Source organism: Pongo pygmaeus, chromosome 8 (assembly GCF_028885625.2).
Source record: "Pongo pygmaeus isolate AG05252 chromosome 8, NHGRI_mPonPyg2-v2.0_pri, whole genome shotgun sequence".
NCBI lineage: Eukaryota > Metazoa > Chordata > Mammalia > Primates > Hominidae > Pongo > Pongo pygmaeus.
In genome coordinates, this window is record NC_072381.2 from 53,752,684 (window position 1) to 53,775,134 (window position 22,451).

At 46.4% G+C, this 22,451-nt stretch overlaps 2 protein-coding genes across 16 annotated transcripts in view; one reads left to right on the top strand and one right to left on the bottom strand.

Annotated features, from left to right (window-relative positions):
* WDFY4 (WDFY family member 4) overlaps positions 1–22,451 on the top strand; it is a 297,400-nt gene that overhangs the window by 210,024 nt on the left and 64,925 nt on the right. For all 4 annotated transcript variants that reach the window (XM_054436992.2, XM_054436994.2, XM_054436995.2 and 1 more), the window contains 3 exons: positions 2,092–2,212; positions 4,862–4,947; positions 6,484–6,546. In XM_054436992.2, coding sequence (XP_054292967.1) covers positions 2,092–2,212; positions 4,862–4,947; positions 6,484–6,546 — 270 coding nt within the window. The remainder of the gene's footprint in view (positions 1–2,091; positions 2,213–4,861; positions 4,948–6,483; positions 6,547–22,451) is intronic.
* The window catches only part of LRRC18 (leucine rich repeat containing 18), a 32,544-nt gene continuing 21,753 nt past the window's right edge, over positions 11,661–22,451 (bottom strand). For 4 of the 12 annotated variants that reach the window (XM_054437005.1, XM_054436997.1, XM_054437001.1 and 1 more), the window contains 2 exons: positions 18,083–18,926; positions 14,184–14,954 (listed from right to left, as the gene is read on the bottom strand). In XM_054437005.1, the coding sequence (XP_054292980.1) occupies positions 14,933–14,954; positions 18,083–18,846 (786 nt within the window). In that variant the 5' untranslated portion in view covers positions 18,847–18,926 and the 3' untranslated portion in view covers positions 14,184–14,932. Of the gene's footprint in view, positions 14,955–17,943; positions 18,927–22,451 lie in introns of those variants that run through there. The other 8 variants (XM_054437006.1, XM_054437002.1, XM_054436998.1 and 5 more) reach the window with 7 other exon arrangements.

Below are 22,451 nucleotides of genomic sequence, written 5' to 3' on the forward strand. Positions count from 1 at the left end.
GAAACAATTTCCTCACCCACTCCCTAACACCTTGGGCTGGGGCTGGGAGGACCACCTTGGGTCAGGGGCCCTTGTAGCCCTTGGCTCTCTGGGCCTGTGGTTGGCACACAGGCTTCTTGAGGGCTGGCGTGCTTGGGAGGCCTTCGTTTCTTAGTCCTGGCATCTTATCAGAATGGTTGTGGTTGTATACACAATTTAAGATGACTGCATGCCCCAGATGTTCAGAAATGTAACTCTATAACTGAAATCAACTTTATTTCTCAAGCTCCCATGTGTCCAGATGATGAAAAGCTTCATATGATTAGCTCAAGGCATTTCAGTTATTTCCAGTGTACAAATTGTTCTCTTTGGGAATAAATATTTGGACAAATTTATTATCCTCCCTTTCCCCTCCTCTCTTCTGCTTCTCCAGGAGGAGGGGTCACTCTGAGATCTTTCTGGGAAAGCCTCCTGCACACCCCTCATAACTCTCCAAGGGACCTCATCTCAGGACTGCCTGAAGCCTTGCTGGAGGCATGCCTCTGTTCCTCCAGGTGCCCGGGAGGTGGGTCCCACATCACACGTGGGTCCCTTCTCTGCCTTTTCAATGAGTCCCTTACCAGCTCTCCAAGATTGCTTCTCACTACTCAAGGCCTGGCATGGGAATTTTAAGATGGACCCCCTACATTTTCTGTCTCCAGCCTGGGTCTTGCAAACTGAATGAGCTCTGGCTTTCAGGAAGTTATTTCTGCTGTGTGACTGAGCAATCGCTTCAGAATTCAGTACACCTCTTTGTCCTGGGCTGGGTATACCCAGCAACTCAGGCCTGTGCCTTTGTATGGTCTGCAGGGGAGAGAGACCAATCAGACATGCAGCCAAGGGGCAAGGGATATTTGCTGTGGTTCCTGTTAGCATTGATGCTGGGAGCACAGATGAGTGGCTATGTCATCCCCACCAGTACCTTGACCTGAGATGTGCTTTGACCTAAGCCAAGGGTAGGAAGGAGAATTACCACTATGGCCCCACTGGGAGTCAGAGATGTTTAGGGGCAGCTCAGCTGAGAGCCAGATAGCTCTCAGGGCTGCCAAAGATGTGGGGGAGGCAGGCCAAGGGTCCTGAAGAGCTCCCTGGTTTGACACCAGACATCACTCTGCAGTCTCAGTGAGAGCCTCACTCACCTCTGAAGAGACCTCATCCTGAAGGTTGCCAGGGCCCAGGCCAGGCTGGGCAGCCTCTCAGGATGCAGGCGCTGTGCAGATGAGCTCCAGGTGCTGTCCTCATGCCTTGCCAGCGGCATCTCTGCCTTCCTCTGCTCCCCTCCCTCCTCTTCCCTGTGGTGCCTGACCCCTCCTAACTCAGGTTTGCATTCAGTCTCACAGTCACCTGGCTTCCCTCAAACCTCCCTGCCAAGTGCTCTGTACTCCCCAATCCTGCCATGAAGGGTCTGAGTCCTGCCAGTCCCTGTGGCAGCCACAGGTCACACCTGACTCAGTTACCTTGTCCAGCCTGTCAGCCCTGCTACGGAAAGAGGTCATTCAATACAAAACAAGAAGACCTGGGCAGAGGGACTAAGGTGTATGGCACAGCAGGCATCCTGGGGCTGAGACTGTCATGCCTGGGCAGAGGTAGCTGGCACAGGGCCAGGCTGGACATGGGGGAGCCAGGGAAGAGAGGCCACAGGAACCCACGAGGGCTCCTGGGCATGGTTTACAGTCACGCACAGGACCCATGAAGCCCTCCCTGCTGGCCCCCACTCTTACCCAGGGGCCTTCTCACCCCGACTCTCATGCCCTTTGTCAGCATCATCCTGGAAACTGTGCCGTCATATTGCTGTCCCCTGGCCTGGTGAGGCTGACACCCCACCCTGTTCCTCCAGGGCAGGGCAGCTTTTACGTGTCAGCGGCCAGTGCCAGAGCTGACATGGGCAAGCACTCAGCAAGGATTTCTCAGATGAGTAGGGCTAGCACACTGGTTGGCAGTGACCACCGCACCTCTCTGATGTGTCCTTGGAAATGTGGGTGGGGCTGGCGGAGGGCAGGAAGAGGAAGAAGCCTGCACGTGTCCTCACTCTGATGTCTGAACATGTGCCCTGCATGCTTGTTTCCTTTTCAGCATCAGCGATCCGTTCATTTTCAACCTGTGCAGCAAAGACAGGTCCACTGACCATTACTCGTGCCAGTGCCACAGCTACACTGACATGCGGGAGCTACGGCAGGCTCGCTTCCTCTTGCAGGTAAGCACACTGGGTGCTGGCACGCCTGGGGCCTGTGAGAGGCAGGGCCATGGGACAGGTGGTCCAGGAGCCATCCAGAGACACACCTCTGTGACTCTTCTTTGTGCCTATGCACAGCCCAGTGCCCTTAAGGAGACACCCACTTGTTCCCTGGGCTTATGGTGGCCCTGGTCCCAGGTGGGAATTCTGACTTCTGCTGCACTCTGCAGTCCCTGCAGTTGGCTGTTGGGCCTTTTGCTGTGTCTTTTAGGATTTAGCTGCTTCGCTGTTTTGCTCTTAACATAGCCCAGAGCTGCCTTGGAGATTTAGGAATACAGGGCAGGACAGATACATTGCCTCCTAGTAGAGCTGATGACTGGGAGTGGAGTGCCCTCTGCCCTGCCCTGACCTGCCCTGCCCTGCCCACAGGTGTAAGACCTCCCTTGCTGACATACTCTCCCCCTTTCTCCCCAAGGTGCTCGCCTATTGCCAAGTTCCTGCTTGGCCCTGTTTCTGGGGCCAACTGTTTTAGGGATCTCCCAGCTGCCCCCTCCAACCAGGATCTTTCAGTGCCTCACCCATGCCTTCAAGGGCTTAGCCAGGCATGCAACAGAGACGTTGGCTCCTTTCAGAGGAAAAGCTCAGCCATAAGCTGGTCATAACCTCCCATTTCTCATCCCACTTCACAGATAGATCACACTTTCTAGAAACATCACCTAAGCAGCAAAGGGAGTAGGGTAAACTTCAGGGTCCCCCAGTGACATCAAACACATCTTGCCTTCATTACCCCAAGCTCAGCAATAGCAAAGCTGCATCCCCAGCCCCTGGGCCTCCAGGGCAGCTGGCAGAAAAGGGGATCCCGGGGACCATGTGACAGGAGGGACAGGATCTCTTCCCACCCTCTCTACAGGGTCACTGTTAGTTCCAAAGGCCAGCAAGAGAGCAGTGCGTGGCCTAGATGAACTAGATATTTTTCATGTGTAAATCTATTTTCTGTAGGTAGGTCATTGATTCATCCAGTGACCCCTCCTTCAAGAGGGCTCATTATCATTCTCTGAAACTGAAGCTCAGGGAGGCCTTTAAGGTGGGGGAATTCCTGAAAGGCCCCAGCTGCCCTCCTGTCAAGGGTTTGCCAGCAGCTCCACTCTAGCCCTCTAATGAGCACTCTTCCTCCCTCTGCTGCTTTTGCCTGCAACACAGTTAGTTCTCATTTTGCCTGAGCTTCCTGAGGGCCTTTGCAGGGTGAGGGAGCAGGAAGAGCCGAGTGGAAGTAGCAGCCGTGCCCTGATGGTTCTGGGCAGTGCTGCTGGGTCTGGGCCAATCTCTACCTCAGCTCTGCCACATTAGCTCATGTGGGCACCTCTCTGGTTTCCTTGCCCTTCAGTGAGCAGGAGGCCATGTCCTGCCTTTCCACTATTATACATACAGCACTGAGTACAATTTTAGGCACAAAGTAGGTACTCAAAATTATTTTTTATGATTATATGTCTACCTTACATGTTATATAGAGTAGCAGATAGGTATCAGTCAGTGGGGTATTTTCCCCCCAGTACATAGTGATTGTTTCCAGAGGGTTGGTTCACCTGAAGTGGTGGAAGCCAAAGGGAGAGCTTTTTGAGCAAGGCCACCATTTGTCCATCCCTGGATTCTCCCAGGAGAAAGGCAGAGCTTGGCACTCAAGGTATCCAGGGCAAGCTGTACCCTCCACAAATTCTGCATTCACTTCCTGTTTTGCACATTATTTATATTTCTATTTGTAGAAAAAAATCTAAGAGTCTCCTGTCCACTAGCAGAGGAGAGAAGGTATGCAACATCCTTGCAGATACCTTCTTTCTGCTCAGGAGAGTTAATGAACTGGACTTTGAGAACTCACTTCCAGCCAGGTAGATGCAGGATGGGTGCAGTACCCATCTCTGAGTCTGAACCTTACCCCACCCCATCCTTCCCTCCATGTACAGGTCTCACCTCTCCCTAACTCTCTCTTCAGCCCTGGGAATTCTCTTTCCTTGGCCTCATCTCATCCCTGAGGCTTATCTTATAGGTGACTCACTCTATCTCTTATTCCAAGTTTATTATTTACATAGCTTGGAATAGAAGGGAGTTAGAGAGGAAACAAGGATGGGAGAAAAAAAAAAAGAAAAGATAATTATGTGAATTTGATTTAGGCATTAAGGAAGTACACCTGACAAAAACCTTACTATGCCAGTGGGGCCACATCAAAATGGCCTGGGCAGGGGGCCCTGTGCTGCTTAAGTCTGTAGATCAACCCATGATGCTGCCCAGCTGCACCCACTGAACTAGCTTCCCTAGCGTTTCTGGTAAGGTGACCCCCTGACTCACCCATGCCATAACTCAGAAGTGAAAATGTCTGAGGATGGCATGGGTGCTTTCTCTCGGGTCTGCCTCACGCTTGCCCTGGGAGTGGGCCTTTTGCTTCCTGCTTCAACAGAACTTGAAGCTGTGGTCAGGCCCCCTGCCCTCCCACACATTCTGTGGAAGCATCCCATCCCTGTCACCAAGGTCTTCCCACCGTGGGAACTCAAAAGGACCACCCAGGAAGGGTCTTCTGACACGGAGACCCCCAATGACCCATTTCCAGCAGCTTTGTCACCCTGGGGCATCTCTAGTCCACAAAATATCAGTAGCATTAAAAGTGGCTTCTCTTCACAGGAGATCGCCCTGGAGATCTTCTTCCACAATGGGTATTCCAAGTTTCTTGTCTTCTACAACAATGATCGGAGTAAGGCCTTTAAAAGGTAAGAGCTTGAAAATCCTCCTTCTGAGGAAACTGATCCTGAACTGAGAGCAGAGGGGCAGAGGACACTCAGCTCTGTGCTCAGGAAAAGTGTTCTCAACCCACAGTGAACGCCACTCAGGCTGGGCCCAGGGAGGCACTACTGGCCTACAGAACTGCGAAGTCATGAAATGATGTACGGGAACAGGCAGAAAAGGCCCTTCCTTCAGTCCTAGGAAGCAGGCTCCATTTTCCTGAACTGAAGTGGCATAGAACAGGAAGCGAGAAAAAAATTACACAGCTACAACAGAGTTAAGGAACTGGCTGTTTAATGGGCCTTCCAGAATGTTCTGGCTTTATTTTCTAATTTTCCAAGTAATTTTTTTGGCTTAATCTTTCTTTCTGATCCCAGTTGCCAATTTTAGTTGCTCCAATTTCGTATTTCATTGGAAGGAATTCCAAACAACTGATTTCCCACATGTGCACTGAACATGTTTTTTCTTAAAGAGAGAAGCCTGCTGTTTTAGTTAACTTCTCTTTCTCCAGATGGATCAATTTAAGAAATCTAAGCCAGTGTGTAAGTTCTTAATACCATGGTTATTTGTTTTTATTACCATTAAGGTTATAGATCAGTAGATTGGTTTGTAGTGAATCTAGAAAGAACAGAAAGGAAGGTCAGTTCCTCATCATTATAGACCACAGAGAGGCTGATTAACAGAGGGAGTGGTTATGTGCTGCTCCACGTGGGCTGGAAGTTCTGAGGTGAGATTTGATATCCCCTGGCCAAGGAGCCCATTTTGTGCTCAGAAATTCAAGCCCTGCCTTCTAGTGGCCCTGTGGAACTGTCACCTAGGGCCCACTACTGCATCCAAGAGGCAGGGCCAGGGTGGAGAAAAACAACTGTAGAGAGGCTTTTGTGCTAGTTCTAGGCGTACTTCCTTTGACTCAGGTGAGCCTGCTCATGTGGTTCTTCCACGCTGCTGCTAGATTTCCCCCTAAAATTATATTCAAGGCCTAGTTTAGACCAAACCAAAGAAGCAGACATGCAACCTATTAAACTTGATTCATTTCCCCCTATGGTTTCTGTTCATTAAACAAAGTTTTTCACAGTTGATCTAGAAATCTTACACCTCCACAGCTCAGGATGTGAAGGTGGCCTAATGCAGACTCCATAACCACTACCCCACTCGGCTCAAGGAGCCTGGCATTAAGATGGCATTTGTCCTCACAGCAACACACTAGAATGTACAGCAGGGTTGTTGACATTGGCAATGTTGTCAAGTGCCTGGCCCAGAGGTGGTACCTCACACACACTACCCAAGTAATTATTGTTTTATTGTTGTCATTGTTGGTATTAAGGCAATAGTGTGTAATGCCAGAGAGTGCTGAGGGTTGCCTCAGAGGTACACCCAGGCCTGGTGTTCACGACCTGGTGGCAGGATGGAGCGAGGGGAAGCAATAATGAGCCCAGCTTCCTGCCTGACTCCGGAAATGCCTCTGCAGCAGGAGAAAGGGTCTTGACTCTGCTGATGGAATTATCCCTTCCCTTTTCATGTAGCTTCTGCTCTTTCCAACCCAGCCTGAAGGGGAAAGCCGCCTCGGAGGACCCCCTCAATCTAAGGTAATGGTGGGTAGCCATGCTCTCTGGGCATGGCACTGCCCTGGCTTTGACGTTCGTTCTCTGCCTCATCCCACTCTAAAGAAGTCTTGCAGAGAGCATGCCCAACTGTTTCCTTCATTTTTCTCTCTCCTATTCCTATACATCCTTCATCCTACTCCTGAAATTCCTTCTGCCAGTTAAACCTCTGTGAACAGACTTGAAGTCTCACATGCCCTGTGGCTTTTTCAGACCCAAGTGGCAGGAAGCCATCCTCCGCCTTTGGTGACTGGGCAGGTGGCACAGAGGTGTGGAGTCAGGCCCAGCCTTGGAGGTCAGGCCCTCCCGTGGGGGTGTGTGAGCAATCCCATGATGTCCCTCCTGTGATGAGGGTTTCTGAACGCTTAGAAGCTAAATTCATACATGATGGTGTGCGAATCAGACGTTAATTTAGGAATCTGTGCTATGGGGTGTCTCTCCCAGTGAATGAATTGCTTGCAGTCCCCACCCCAGGTCCCCTTTCCAGCTACCCAGTTCTCTGGAAGGCAACTTTGGGATCAGTAGGTGTTTTTATTTCAGTTGGGGTGAGAATAGAAGAAGGTGGTAGCTGGTTTTCTCCAGGAATGTGTGGGGACCAAGCAAGAAGGTGTCACCAGGAATGACATCCAAGATATTTATAATCAGTATAAAATGGGTCTCACTAATTCCTTCAAAATTATTTATCAGTAGCTTGTGATACATGGTATTTGCTTGTTGATGGAGCAACAAGCAAATAGAAAAAAAAAAATCCCCTGTCCTTATTGAGTTCACATTCTCACCAGGAGGACAGACATAAACCAATATAAATGAGTAAACTATAAAGCATATTAGATAATTATAAGTGTAAGTATAAAAAACCAAGCAGATAGAGGTGGACATTGAACTCTTAGATAAGGTGGCAAGCGAAGCCCTTATCAAGAGAACAATCTTTGAATTAAGACTTGGCCGGGCGTGGTGGCTCACTCCTGTAATCTCAGCACTTTGGGAGACCAAGGTGGGCAGATCACCTGAGGTCAGGAGTTCAAGACCAGCCTGGGCAACATGATGAAACCCTGTTTCTACAAAAATACAAAAAATTAGCCAAGCATGATTGCAGGTGCCTGTAATCCCAGCTGCTTGGGAGGCTGAAGTGGGAGAATCGCTTGAACCCAGGAGGTGGAGGTTGCAGTGAGCTGAGATCGCCACTGCACTCCAGCCTGGGTGACAGAGCAAGACTCCGTCTAAAAAAAAAAAAAGGTGGAGAAACGTGTTATGCAGTTAATTGAGAAAAGAGTGTGTCAGACCCAGGGAAGAGCAGGGCGTGGCTGAGGCTTATAAAATTGGAGTTCAGGGAATTAGTTGGGGTGGAGGTGAGGGAGGTCACAGCGGGTAGTTGGTGCAAGATTCTTATGTCAGCTTTTATTTCAAATAGATGGGAAGCGTTGGAGGATTTTAAACAGAGGGATGATGTGAACTGACATGTTAATAAGAATCACTCTGGCTGCTGTGCCAAGAATAGACTGGAGTGGGTCAAAGGCAGAAGCTGGAGACTAGTTAGGAAGTTATTGCTGGAGGCCATTGCAGTAATCCAGGTGAGAGACGATGGTGGCTTGGATCAGGAACATGACAGCAAAGATAATGTGATGTAATCAGATTATGGACATGTTTAAAGGTACATTTGATGGGATCTGATGACAAATCAAGTGTGGGAAATGCATGTAGGTGAGAGAGGACTTAAGGATAAGACAGAGGATTTAGGCTTCAGCAATTGGAAAATTAAATGGGGATGATCACAGGAAGAGTGGCTGTAGGGCCACTGTGGCTATCTGAAGCTCAGATTTAGACATGTGAATTTTGAGATGACTAGCATACATCTCAAAGGCATCATGGAGCTATTGGGCATATGAATTTGGAGTTCAAGAGAGAGGTTCAAGTGAGACGTAAATTTAGAATAATGTTTAAAGTCATGAGAATGGGCAAGATTATCAAGAATGCATGCACATGGAAAAGAGATCAGAGGACTGTGCCCTGGGCACACCAACCAGCTGGGCAGGGCCAGCTGAAGAGATGGGGAAGGAGTAGCCAGAAAGGTAGCAGAAACTGTAGGTGTGGAGGACGTCCTGGAAGCCAGGTAGAGTGACTCAAGGTGGGAGTGGTCAAGTGTTGTTGATTGGTCAAGTGTTGTTGATAGGCCAAGTGGGATAAGAACTGAGAAATGACCATTGAGCTTTGTAACATGAGAGTCATTGACGACCTTCAATAGACTAATTGCAGTGGTTGCCAGCAGAGGCTCCTATTGTGCCAGGCACTTACCCTTTATAGATTGTGGTGAAGTGCAAGGCATGCCAGGGTATGGTCCAGGGGACCCGGGCAGCAGTGGGTTGCTGGAGTTGGGGTGGCTGTTTACCAACTGTAATGGGCATAGTTTGATAGTTCAACAACAGGATAGTCCTAATTGTGCATATCTGCTGAATCTCAGCCCTGCTGATCTCATATTGTTTATGTTTTATATAAGCCTTTATATTCATATTTGGATTTCTTAGCACTGTTTCAGTACAAGGTAAAAAGCTATTTCAAACTAATTGAAGCAAAAAAAGAGGATTCATGATCGCATCTACCTGAAGGTCAAAAATGGTCTGGCTCCAGGCATGGCTGGACCGCTAGGCACAAGTAAGTCTGCAGGAAGTGGTGGCTCTTCCTCTCTCAGGGAGGATTTTACTTGGCTTGGCTCCATTTCTCATAGGCGTTCTCATCACGGGGGCACCGATGCCCCCAACAGCTCCAGACTGACAGTCAATCACGCAGGAATCCCGCCACACACCATACATGCTCTATCCCGGTAACTTTAGCAAAACTTCCCAAACTGTCATTTTCCCCAATTAGGTTAATTACATGCCCATCCCAGAACCAATCAAGTGTTTTCATTGGCTGGATCAGAGGGATGCACCCACTCATCTTCTGGGGATAGGGTCAGTCCCACCCAACTACATAGACCAAATTGAGGGGAGTATGTTTCCCTGAGAGAATGAAGGTTCTTTTATCCACAAAGGGGTGAGAACTGAGGGTGTCAGCAAAAGCAGGTGGCCGCACATGGTTCCACGCAGAGGGAAGTTCTGAGCCACGGCGCTCATGGGCTGCAGATGGTTTTCTCTCTTCTTGGAGCAATGCTTCATCAACCGTGACACACATCACTTCACTGAGCCCCATTGTCTCTGCAGCTCACCCTTTGATGAACCTATTCTGTAATGTCACTCAGTGACAACATAGCTGTCCCTATGACTGTGGGTAGCTCTCTGTCCATTATTTGTCTTTTCTCCTCAGAATCTTAGTGGTGCCTTGCCTGGAAACACATACCTTCCTCCACATACCTTCTACTCCAAATAGAGAGGGGCAGGTAGAGGAGGGGCAGAGGGAGGAATGCAGAAGAGGAGCTTACCCCCAGCTGTGCCCACTAAGTTAGAGGCCTCTCAGAAATGATTGCCAGGTTGGAGGAAGATGATGCTCTGTGGCTGAGTCAAATGTCTGGAGATTACTCCTTACTCATCCCCAGGTTGATGATGACCTGCAATGCCAACCTGTGTACCACCTTGCTTTTGTGGTACAGTTGAGCTCCATTCTGATTTTATTTCCAATGTGATTATTTTTGCCATCATGGCTACCTGATCCCACTGGAGCAGGGTCTTCCAGGGCTATGCTGGGTCATGCCTGGCACAGTCTCAGCACAGCTCCAGGTTGGAGACCCTTGGCGAAGCTTCTGGGGTCATCTAGGAACAGTGCTTGGTGCTCCAGAGGAATGCTCATCTCAGTTCATGGAAGGAGAGCCTCAGCAAAATGCGGACAACCTGCAGAGTGCTGACCCTCAGCTCTGAGGCCACCCACGCAGTGAGGGCATGTGGCAAGACTGTGCTAAATAAACAGCCCCAGGCTTCAGGATCAAGCTGACTTGGGCTCATAGTAGGTGCCCAGTAAATTGTAATCCTTCTGTCTAATTTTAGAATCACCTGATGTGTGTTTGGGCATGTTAACAGAAGAATTGATTAAAAGCAGGTGGCTCTCCTTGCTCTCAGCTCCTCAGAGTGGCCCCCTTTCCAGCCCTTCTCTTGCCAGCCCAATTGTGGCTTCAGGAGCTCCAGGATGGGAAGGCAGTGATGGCCCTCAGCCTTAGGAGGGCTTGGCTGGCCACTGACATATGCCTGGAATGAAGCTGATGATTTTTCTTTTGGATCACCGAAGGCAATAATCATAGAATGAGTCTTGAAAAATGCCTAGCTGCTTGTTAGTCACTCTAATGAACGTGGACTTCTTACCTATAAAGGAGGTGTGTGTGCCGTTCTGAGGGTTTTCCACTGGCCCATGAACCTCGGCTTAGGCTACAGATCTTCATGCCCTAAACCTTCAGCTTTTGATGACTCATGTGGCTCCTTTGAACACCATCCCACACAAACAGGAAATCAGAGCTTTTGGTACCAGAGTTTTGCTGAGGCTTTCAGTGACAATGGTTGCCTCCATAACTATATATATACTAAGGAGGCTCTCTGGGCCTGAATTCCAAGTAGAAAATACTTGGAAAGCCTGCATGAATCCTGTCCCCATGGTACAGGACTGAACCTTTTGAAGACAGCATGGTAGCCTGTTCAGACTTCTGTGGGGTGCAAGGTTCTGCAAGCCAACAGGGCCTTCTAACATATGCCAGCTAGAGCTGTTGGGTGAGTCCTGCTCTGTGGTGTTGAATACCGGCAGGATTTTTGAGAGGTAAAAAGACCAATCAGAAAAGGAGAAATGATGGCAGGAACTGCAGGGAAAGGGGGCAGCTAGCTGGAATGCACTTGTGGATAAACACACATCCTCACACTTAAATGTACTCATGTCCTTCCAGAAAGGGCTACACACAGCTTCAAAATTAAACACAGGGTACAACCATCCCTTAACAATTACCCAACACTCCTTTAAAGGGGAAAAAATAGATGTGGTCATGTGGAGTGATTTAGTTACTCTAATTGTCCTGAGACTAAGAAAACTAAAACAAACAATCATGTTGGCTTATATTATTTTCCAGGGATAGATAATAAGAAACAGGCTTTTGCGATTTTTTTTGTTTGTTTTTTTTTATTTCTGGAACATACTTTCTCTTGGTGCTGAATATCAAATTTGGTTCTTCTCTAAAGGATCGTGGGTACCAAAGGTGGCAATTCCTTTTTAATAAAACATACAAAAAGAGTGCTGGGGAACATAATTCTCTGTATCAGTTCTCTGCATGAATGGGAGCCTAACATTCGCACTTATTTTTGTACAGGCATTTCTTTGGGAAGCTAACAATACCTGGCTCAGTTACATTGCTTTCTAATGACCTCAGTTCATACTAAGCCCAGAGTTTAGAAAACTCAGAGAAATACAAGGCTAGGATGCCTATCTGATTCTCTTTCTCTCAAATCTCTCTTGGGCTCAGCACATATTTTTGGGTAAACTGGTACATCCACCATGTCATTGAGGAAAAAGCATCCCCAGGCTGGAGAAAGCTATTGGGTGTGAGATGGTGCTTGTATTCAGGGCCTGATTGTACCTGGGTGTTTGCAGTTCCTAAAATCATTCTTAATTGTATAAATTCTTTACATATAATGTTTAGAATGAAATTTATTTTGGGGGTGCAAAGATTTACAGTTGAACATTTTCAGTTTATTGTTTCCTTTAGAGATTATCTTTTAAAGATAATGAAAGACAAATAATTTAGAAAACCAGTCGTAAGAACCTATGCGATTCCCATGAGAATATGACCTTCCATGATAATTAACCACACCCCAGAGGCACCACAGTTAGCTGGGGGGAGGATAAAGTACAAGCTCCCCTTCCTAGCATTTCTCCTCCTTCAATCCTGCCCCCTAGAGATTCATGCCATTGGCTACAGATCCGTAAGGTACACAATTGCTTAACTGGTAAAGGTAGTGCCGGCTCCACCACTGAGTAGAGAAGCATGGTCCTTGGATTTCTTGCTGTGCTAAAGCCCTGGGAGCACAACTGTGGAGACCAAACTACTCATATCCTGTGTCTATACCGGAGTCACTGGGATCAGAGGCAAATGGCACCTGGCTGCAGACTCAAAATGAGAGTGACAGCCAGTGCTGCAGCATCTAGGAGCTTGTTCACACAGTTGGCTTTGTGAGTCATGAGCATCCGAGCCCTGGCCATTCTGCCTAGGTCATGCTCAGACCTTGGCCCTGGCCCCATTCCATGTTCGTCTTTGTCTGGCTGTACTAGGTTCATGCCTCATCTCTGCTGTATCCTTAGCCGTAACCTCAGATCCCTTCCAGGGCAAAAGCCTGATGCAAGCCCCAGTCACTGCAGCAAGCCTGCCCTTTTTCCTTCCAACTCTACCCAGCCACATTGCTTCCACAACCTTTATACTCCCACACCACCAGGGGTGGGGAACAGGTGTGCAAATGCCCAGGAATGGTGATGAGCAATCCACTGGTTCAAGGTTTCTTCCATCCTAGTTGCCCCCTGTGCCCAGCTACCTCCAGAAAACCTGGGACATAGAGAATTCATGAAGTTTCTATTTATTTTGCAACTTTTTCAGGAATCTGCAAGAATAAGATCAACAATAGGAAATTTTAGATTAGCCGGCTGAGCCGAGGTTAAGGTGCCTGAATTGCCTTACTCTGTGCCTCAATTGTATCTCTAGGCTGACTCGTTGTTTTAGTTTCTCACTTTAAGCTTGCCATAGTGCCTCATAAATCAGCACCGGGCAGATGTATAAGGATCTATTGATTGTTGCATCTAGGCTGTAAGATTTTTTTTTTTAATTTTTATTTCAAAATATTGATTCACAGTTGCAAAAATAGTACAGAGAGACTCTGTACACCTTTCACTTAATATCCCCCTCTACCATGGTTACATTTTATATAGCTATAGCACAATTTCAGAACCAGGACACTGACACTGGTACATGTGTATGCAGAGTTCTTTGTCATTTTATCACATGTAGATTTGAGTAACCACCACCAAAATCGACATACACAGTTATTTTATCACCACAAAGATATCTCTGTGCTACCACTTTATAGTTAAGTCTACCTCCCTGTCTTCCCCTACCATCCTTAAATCCTGGGAATCATGAATCTGTTTTTCATGTCTATTATTTTTTCACTTAGAGACTGTTCTATACATGGAATCATAGAGTATGTGACTTTTGGAGATGGGCATTTTTTTTTTAACTGAGAATAGTGCCATTGAGATACATTCAAGTTGTTGCATGTATCAGTGGTCTGTTCCTCTTTATTGCTGAGTAGTATTCCATGATAGAAATATACTAGCTTGTTTAACAATTTGTGCATTGAGCAAAATTTGGTTGTTTCCATTTTGTGGTCATTACAAATAAAGCAGATTGTTTACATTTATTATAATTATCAAAATGTTAGAATACAAGTCTGCCATTTTATTTTTATTTTTTGTTTTTTTCCTGTTGTTCATTTCTCTGGTTTCTGTTTCCTGCCTACCTATGAACCACTGAAAGATTTGTTAAAATCATACCTTATCTATAGTATTTTTAAGCATGTTTTTCTACATAACTTTTTGTATAAATTGGGGTTGCTTGAGGTATCTTAGTCCATTTGCATTGCTATAAAGGAATACTTAAGGCTAGGTAATTTATAAAGAAAAGAAGTTTATTTGGGTCATGGTTCTTACAAGGTGTACAGGTGCCAGCACCTCCTTCTGGTGAGGGCTTTGGGGTATAGGTGCTTCCACTCATGGTGGAAGGTGAAGGGGAGCAGGCATCACATGGTGAGAGGAAGAGAGAGAGAGGAGAGGGAGGTCCCAAGGTCTTTTTAACAATCAATTTTCAACAGGATCTAATACAGTGAGAACTCACTCATTACCAAAAGGATGGCACCAGGCCATTCATGAGGGACTCACCCCCATGACCTTCCATTAGGCCCCACCTCCAACACTGGAGATCAAATCTCAACATGAGGTTTGGAGGGGGCAAATGCCCAAACCATATCAGTATCTCATTATACCTACATAAACTTATCACAGACTACTGGCATTGAGATGTCCTAGTCCGAGTGAAATGTAGAGGCATAAATATTTAAGTCTTAAAGTCTTAAATATTTAGTTGTCTATAATATATAATCTGTAATTTTCTTAAATTTTTTTCTATATACATTTTAAAAACCACATCAAATATTTCCGAAAGTCATTTTCACACACAGGTGGGCTAAAGCTAAGGGAGGTGAAGTGAATTTGAGAAGCAAGTCGGTGACTTGGCCAGGTCCGGTGAGCCTGGTTTCCAGAAGATCTCACTTGCCACTCTATCTTCTCTTAACTGGGGGCTTCTCCTCTTCAGAGTCGTTTATTCTGTTAGCTGAGTAGTCTTCAAGTTTTTGCCACAGCTACTCTAGGAAGATGTTGAGCGTATTCTGGGGATGGAGACAGAAGAGGGTGAGGCAATTGCTCTAGGCCACAGAGGCAAACACAGCAAGGGCAGAGGTCACACCAGCTCACCAAGGTCATGTCTGGCCTTCAGGATGGTCAGGTTAGTGTGAATAGGAGTTTTGTTGTATTTGAGGAAAGAGAACCCCCAAGGCTTTCCTATGAAGTATTTTTAGCTTAATACAATTTCCAAGAAGTAAAGGTGACTGAGGTATTTTAGAGCATGAAGGAACACCAACATCAAACCTCTTCCTTGGCAGAAAAAGAAATAGAATGCGGAAGATGCCTCCTAACTGGTCTCTATCTCCAGTCTGCTTCGTCCTGCTGCCAGCATTTCCTGGCTAAAGAGGTGTCTGACTTGAACGCATTGAGGCAAATCCAGCCCACTCCCTGTGTATGTCTCAATCCTGGTAAAGTTAAATGCACTTGAAACTCCTTCCTGAGATGTGTGATAAGAGGCAAAGCATGATAAAGCCCCAGAGCAAAGCTGGAGTGAGTGTCAGGCCAGGCAAGCAGTTGGCAGCAAGTAAGGGTGTTGAGGACCAAGCATGGCAAGAAGTGTGCTGCAGCAAGGAAGGGAGGACATGGACCAGCAAACCCTGGGCACCAGGTGGGCTCTGTAACCTCGATGTTTCTCTTAACTTCTCTCCTTTGCTGAACCTTTTGAATACCTAAGAAGGGAAAATTAATTCTAAAGAAAAAGTGTCTGAAGGGGGAGAAATTGAAATGGAAAGTCGTCATGTAGCTCTCCAGCCTCTCTGTCTAGACCATATGTCTCTGCATGGACTCTATACCTTTTGGGTCAGAGACGAAGTGACTGAAATAGCAGATTGGCTCCCTTACGGACATGTCCAAGACCTGGCAGGCTAGTGGTGGCTCCTATACCTACAGCATGGTGTCTCATCAAACATGTCTCAGACACGGTCGCTCCCCTCAGCTTCAGAAGGGGTTTTCATGAGTCATTTCGGACATTAGGTGAAGAGAAAAATGTGAAGGACAATGCTCAGTGCTGGCAAGGATGCCGTGAAATGGGTTCTCTACTACATTACTGGTAGGCATATGTGTGTAAACCTTTTATGAGCTACTTGATGGCATGTATCAACATTATTGTTAAAACACACCCTTTAACACAATATTTCCAATAATGAGGCTATGCCAAGGAAATAATTAAAAATATTTTAAAATGTTTTAGTTATATAGGCTCGCATCACAAGACTATTCCCATTAGTGAAAACTGAAAATAACTGAAAGGTACAACAGTAACTTATAGTTATGTATATCCATAAGAATAACTATCTTGCAGATGTTTTAAAGTGTGGTTATTAATACCAGGTAACAGCATGGGTTTCAAAGCAGGACAGAAATGACCTGCTGTAATTTTAACTATGTGTAAAAATATATACAGAAAAATAACTAGTAAGGAACTCCGCCAGCATTGCAGCTAACATACTGTAGAATGATGGATGCTTTAAGCTACTATATTTAGTAGTATGTTGTGGTTCTGTTACTTCTACAATGAAAAACACTTAATAAAGGGAAAAACTAAAATGAAAATTTTGAGTCTAGATCTCCCAAGGTTTTAGAAATATGATACAGTTGTCATAGCTAAGCATTACAAGAGGAAGTAAGCAGCAAGGGGCGAAGAAATGAAGTGTGCCGTGTGCTGTGGTTGACAATGTGAGGAGAAAATAAGTTAATACCAGTTCACTGATGGATACCTCTTGGTGCTTCTCATCATCCACTCAGCAAACTTGCCACCAACATAGGAAAGTCCTGGGGAAAAAAAGCCTTCCTCAAGGTATCATTCTTGATTCTTTTCTTTTACGCACACGAAGGTGTGAGAGTGTGGTACACAGTGAGGCCAGAGAAGGTTCTCAGCTATTGTGAGGATTGACTTGGTTACTGTCATTTTCTACCAAAAGATCTAGTGTAACTGGCACCACTGTTCAAAGTAGTATTTCAGCTTCGCAATGAACCAAGTTATGGTTCTGGAAGAGAACTGGCTTCTGCTGAGTATGTTCTCCATGTGCTGCCTGTTTTAGAGGCACAGAACCCTTGGAGTTAGGTATGCCATTATTGCCACTTCACGAGTGAGGGAACCAAAGCTATGTTAGGTGCCCAAGGGGATGCCAAGTCAGAAGCAGAGCTGCCATGGACCTAGATCTGTCCAACCTCAAAATCTTTGGCTTTTCTCTCTGCCAGGCCAGCCCTGCACATCCATGACCGGGATCTCCTGAATGCCTCAGACAGTGGCGCTCTGCCCCATCTCATTTCAGTTGCTCTCTCCTCCAGCTTGCACCAGGCAAGCCAAGCTTTTCCCAAAGGGACACAGCCCCTGCACCTAGCACGGTGCCGAGTAAGGTGTTGATTTATTGAATGCACCAACCCATACTTGCCACCATTATCTTGTTTCTCCCATGAGGATCTGGAAAAACACTGAATGTAATAGGATGGATGTGCAACTTCATTCATTCGCAGCCAGTCAGAGGTCTGCAGGTTTAGCCAAGAAAGCTCATAGAGCAAGTTATGCAAGCTCAGTTCAGAGAGAAAACATTGCTTTGGGCCCAAGAAGCTATCTGCCTATTGATGCCTTAATAATAAAACCTGCCCATTTCTGTGGTCCAGCTCTGTCCCCTACCCAACACCAAGTGCTCATCTACTTTCTTACAAACTCATGCTCTGAGATTCCTTGCCTTTGAAGCCCAGACCCAAAACATTTCCATTAAATAACTTCACATTTGGGAGCTGGCGGTGGGTTCTGAAATGCCAGTGATAGTGAGTGTGTGGCGGCATTAGCTGCCTAGGCCACAGTGGTAGACAAGAGAGATCTGGAGGCAAGAGTAGGATGGACATGGACAGCCCCTTCCTTACTCACTGTGCCTGTACTTGTGAGTGTGTGTTCAGAGGACAGAGAAATGTGTGGAATGGCAAGGAACCAAAAGCCCTTCAATCAACACAATCACACACCGAGGAAGTAAGGAAAGGAGTTTTATGGGCTTGGCTGAAAGAGCTGCTGCAGCCACAGGGGAGCCCTTGGTTTCCTGTGGATGCAGCCCACTGCCCTCTTCCCTCCCTCTCTCTTTCCCTTCTGCCTCAGGGTCAGGTTCCAAGTCACCTCCAGTCTTCCCAGGAGTCCTTGGCCGTGGAATTGGGTGAGATCAGATTGGGAAAGATGGTCTTTCTCGGTGTCGTCGTGGCCATGTTCTTGATTCTATTCAGCTTGTCCCGGGCGTTTTGGCATTTTCTCAGGCAAGCCGCACACAGATCCTTCTCCTCCACAAGATACAAGTTCTCCAGCCTCCTGATGGAGTCTATGAACATTTCTGACTCATCTGGCTTTGGAAAGGGGTTCCGCTTTATGTTGAGCTTTTTCAGCTTGGGGAGCTTGGAGATGCTCATGGGGATGTTGTTCAGTAGGTTGTCATGGAGCCCTACCTCGTGGAGCTCCTTCAGGGCCCCCAGTGTGGTGGGCACACTGTCCAGGTGGTTCAAGCCTAGGTTCACAGTGCGGATGTTCTTGAGTTGCTTCAGCTCCACGGGCAGCCCGTTGCTTGTCAGCCTGTTGTTGCTGACATTGAGGTAGAGCAGGCTGGTCATCTGGCCGATGGACTCAGGCAGCTTGTCTATGTAGTTGCTGTGCAGGTCTAGCCACCGGAGGTTCTGGAACTTAGAGATGGAGTCAGGGATCTTCCTGATCAGATTCCGGCTAAGGTCCAGCTCGTCCACGTCACTGAGGCGCAGAATACACTTGGGGAAGGTGGTAATTCCCATCTTGCTCAAGTCAAGGCGCTTTTTCCCATCAAAAGTGATTTTGATGCAATTCTTGGCCACCTTGAGGGTGATCTTCTTGCCCTTGGGGCCTTTCTTACCCTTAACCATGTTCTTTTAGTAAGGGAGTGTTAGAAGTTTGTTGTTCTGATTGGATAGTGATCAGTGTGAGGAAAAATCACGACAAACTGCTGAAAGATAAGAAAACATCTGGTTAGGAGATGCCAGAGGGCACTGGGCTCCCCCACATCATGACGCTTTGCTCTTCAGTGGTTTAAAAAGCAAGAAAGAGGATTGTGGAGAGAAGTCAGGGCAAAGTGGACCCAGCCCAGCCACAGATTGTCAGCAAACTGTGCCTTCTTCAGACTTTGATTTTCTTGGATGTTAAAATAGGAGGTGCAGGGTCAGCCTGAAGGACACTAAATGTCCCTCTAGCTGTGCCATGCCCCGACTTATAAATACTCTCCACTGTCCCAGACTGTCACGTACCCCCCACCCAGGGCCGTGTGTATGTGTTCTTGGATATCTGCCCCTTCCTAGACCCCTGCATTAAGCTAGGATTTCCTGAAGTTTTCATACAAGTTCCTGGGGAGGGACTGCTGAGTTTTCAAGCCAACATAAGCCTAGATCTTAGAGAATAAGGTGGTACTAAGACCAACTTCTCACATCCCTCTTCCCCTCATGGACCCAGAGGAACTAGTGAGGCCTTGGCTACAGTGCAACAGTAGCCATGTGGAAAAAAAGCCTGTTGCTCAGCCCAGGGATATCAGGTTGTACCATTGCTGGGCCCAGCAGCACCATAACTCCCCATCATGAGCACACAGGGGGATGGGGGGTGCGAGCAAAGCTCATGGAGAATGCTGCCTTTTCCATCTCCTGCCCCTTCTCTCCTCCTCTCACATCCTTCACACTGGACTTCAACTCCTCTGCACAGAAACTTGATAATGGCCATGACTGCCTCAGTGTGGGGAAGCAGAATGTCAATGTGATGTGATGGGGATTCTGGCTTCTGCATGCTTGGCTTAGAAGTCCAGCTCTACTCTACTTACAATCTTCTTAAATTCCCAGTGCTTGTGTTTTCTTATTTGTGAAAACAGACTCCCTTACAGAGCTCTGAGGGGGCGTAAATTATTTAATACTATAAAGCACTTATAACAGTGCGTGGTGCATAGTAATAGCTTGATTAATGTTAGTTATTAAAAATTGCTACACATATTGTTCCTAATCCTCAACAACAAGATCCACAGCATTACCCCTAATGCAGTGAGACTGAGGCTCAGAAGTGAGGAAGGTCTGCAGCCAGGAAGAGGATGCAACTCTGTTCTGTTTTGTTCTGAGATCCCCTTTTCTTTCTAACAACTCAGTGCCTTCTGCTTGCTGATTTTTTTTTTTGGACCAAGATTTCCAAACCAGGCAGAAGTATGCCCTTGGGAGACACAAACTTGCATTGCCTCTGTTCCCTGCAGGGATGGGCAGGGAGAGGTGCTCTACAGTTTCTGTACTTTATCACCCATACCTTTTATGAGAACCCAAGTTGATACAGCACGTGAATATTGAGCAATCAGGCTGTGTGGGAATATAGTTATATGTTTTCCTCACCCAGTGTCAAAGGGAAATGTGTACAAGCCTGTCTCACACCTACTGAAAATCCCACTGTCACCACTCATAGCTGAAGGGTCAGAGGGTCCTACCCTGTGAAAGGCCTGATGGATCACAGTCACCTGGGATAGATGGTGGTCTCCACAGTAAACCAATGATAGTTCTTAGCTCTTGGCAGCATTGATGTTCATTTACACAGGCCTTGTAAGCTGACCCTAGTCTTTAAAAATAGTGGACTCCCCATTTTCAGGCATAATTGGCTGGTTTCCAGAGCCAGCACCATGTGCACCAATATGGAACTGTCTATATCATTCAGCTCTGAGAAACCAGATGGGATAAAGCAGCTTAAAAAACAAAGTGGAGTCCAAGTCCAGTTAAGATTTTGTATGCTCACTTGGTCCCACGAAACTCCTGAAAGCAAGTAAAGCCTTGGGCAGAATGCACAGAGAAGCACTCTGGGGACTCTGAGATAAGTCATATCAGGCAGATTGGAGAAGAAATCCATAACTCAAAGTAAAGACCAATCTGGCCGCAAGTTTCCTGAACTCCACTTTCTCCCCTCAACTGTTTCTCTTGGCTTGGACTCAAGGGCAGCCCAGAACACAAAACTTTGCATCAGATGAGGACAGAAAGATTTCTGATTTCCGACAAGAACCTCTCTTTCTGGTCCAAGGAACAGGAAATGGATTTTTAAGGGTCAGAGACAGTAAGGGAAATCTGTTTTGTGTTCTGTTTTTTGTTTGTTTGTTTGTTTGCTTGCTTCTCTCCTGTCTCATCCCAGACCACCCTGTGTCCCTGGAGTCATCCAGGCAGGCACCTAGAAGCTGGAAGAAGAGAACCATTGTCTTTGACCAAACTGTGGTCCTCAGAGCTGGGGGGTTGCTTTGTTTTCTCTACCCTACTGCCACTTGGCCCTAGAGGCAGAAACAGTTGCAATAAGTGTGCAACAGATTTAGAAAACAAAATCCAGCCAGAAGACCAACAAGTGGGGGAAGAAGAGATGCTCCTGGGAGCCACAGAGTTCAGAGAGACTGCAACAGGGAAGAAATTCAGGAAAAGTGATTCTGAAAGTTGTATAGCAACTCTGGACTCACCCTGAGCTGCCTCTGTTTAAAGGCAGAGGTGATTTCTTCATTGTGTGATCAAAGAGTATACTTACGCAAACCTAAATGGAATAGCCTACTATAGACCTAGGTGCTTTTTAAAAGTAAAAAGCCCTGCTTTAAAAATATGTGTGTGTGTGTGTGTGTGTGTGTGTGTGTGTACAGCCATGTGCTGCATAATGACATTTTGGTCAATGAGAGATTGCATATATGACAGTTGTCCTATAAGATTATGATACTATAATTTTACTTTACCTCTTCCAGGTTTAGATACACAAATACTTACCCTTGTGTTACAATTGCCGATAGTGTTTAGTACAGTAACATGCTGTACAGGTTTGTAGCCTGGAAGCAATAGACTAGACCACGTAGTCTACCTAGGTCTATAGTAGGCTATACCATCTAAGTTTGTGTAAGTGCACTCTTTGATGTTCACATAATGATGAAATTGCCTAAGGATGTATTTCTCAGAAAGTATTCACGTCATGAAGCGACATGTGTCTCTATCTCTATCTCTGCTGATACCTATACTTACACCTGTATCTCAGAAAGTGTGGAAAAACAGTTGTGGTGCAGAAAAACATTTGAAGGAAAAATGGCTGAAAACTTCCAACAGTGATGAAAAACATAAAAATTACAAACACAGGAAGGAAGCTCAGCGAACTCCAAACAAGATAAATAAAGAAATTCACACTTAGACACATAATCAAACTGCTCCAAATTAAAGAAAAAGCATGAAAGCTGCCAGAGAACAATGACGTGTCATCCGCAGGGGAACAGCGATAGGAATGATTGCAGGTTTCTCATCAGAAACCACGGGGGCCAGAGGTGCTGGAAACATCATTTTTAAAGTGCTGAAAGGAAAGAACTGTCAACCCAGACTGACAGTATCCTTTATAAATGAAGGCAAAATAAAGACATTATCAGATGAGTGAAAAATAAAAGTTTTTGCCACTAACTAAGCTGCTGTAAAAGAAATGTCCAAGGAAGTTCTTCAGGTGAAAGGGAAACTGT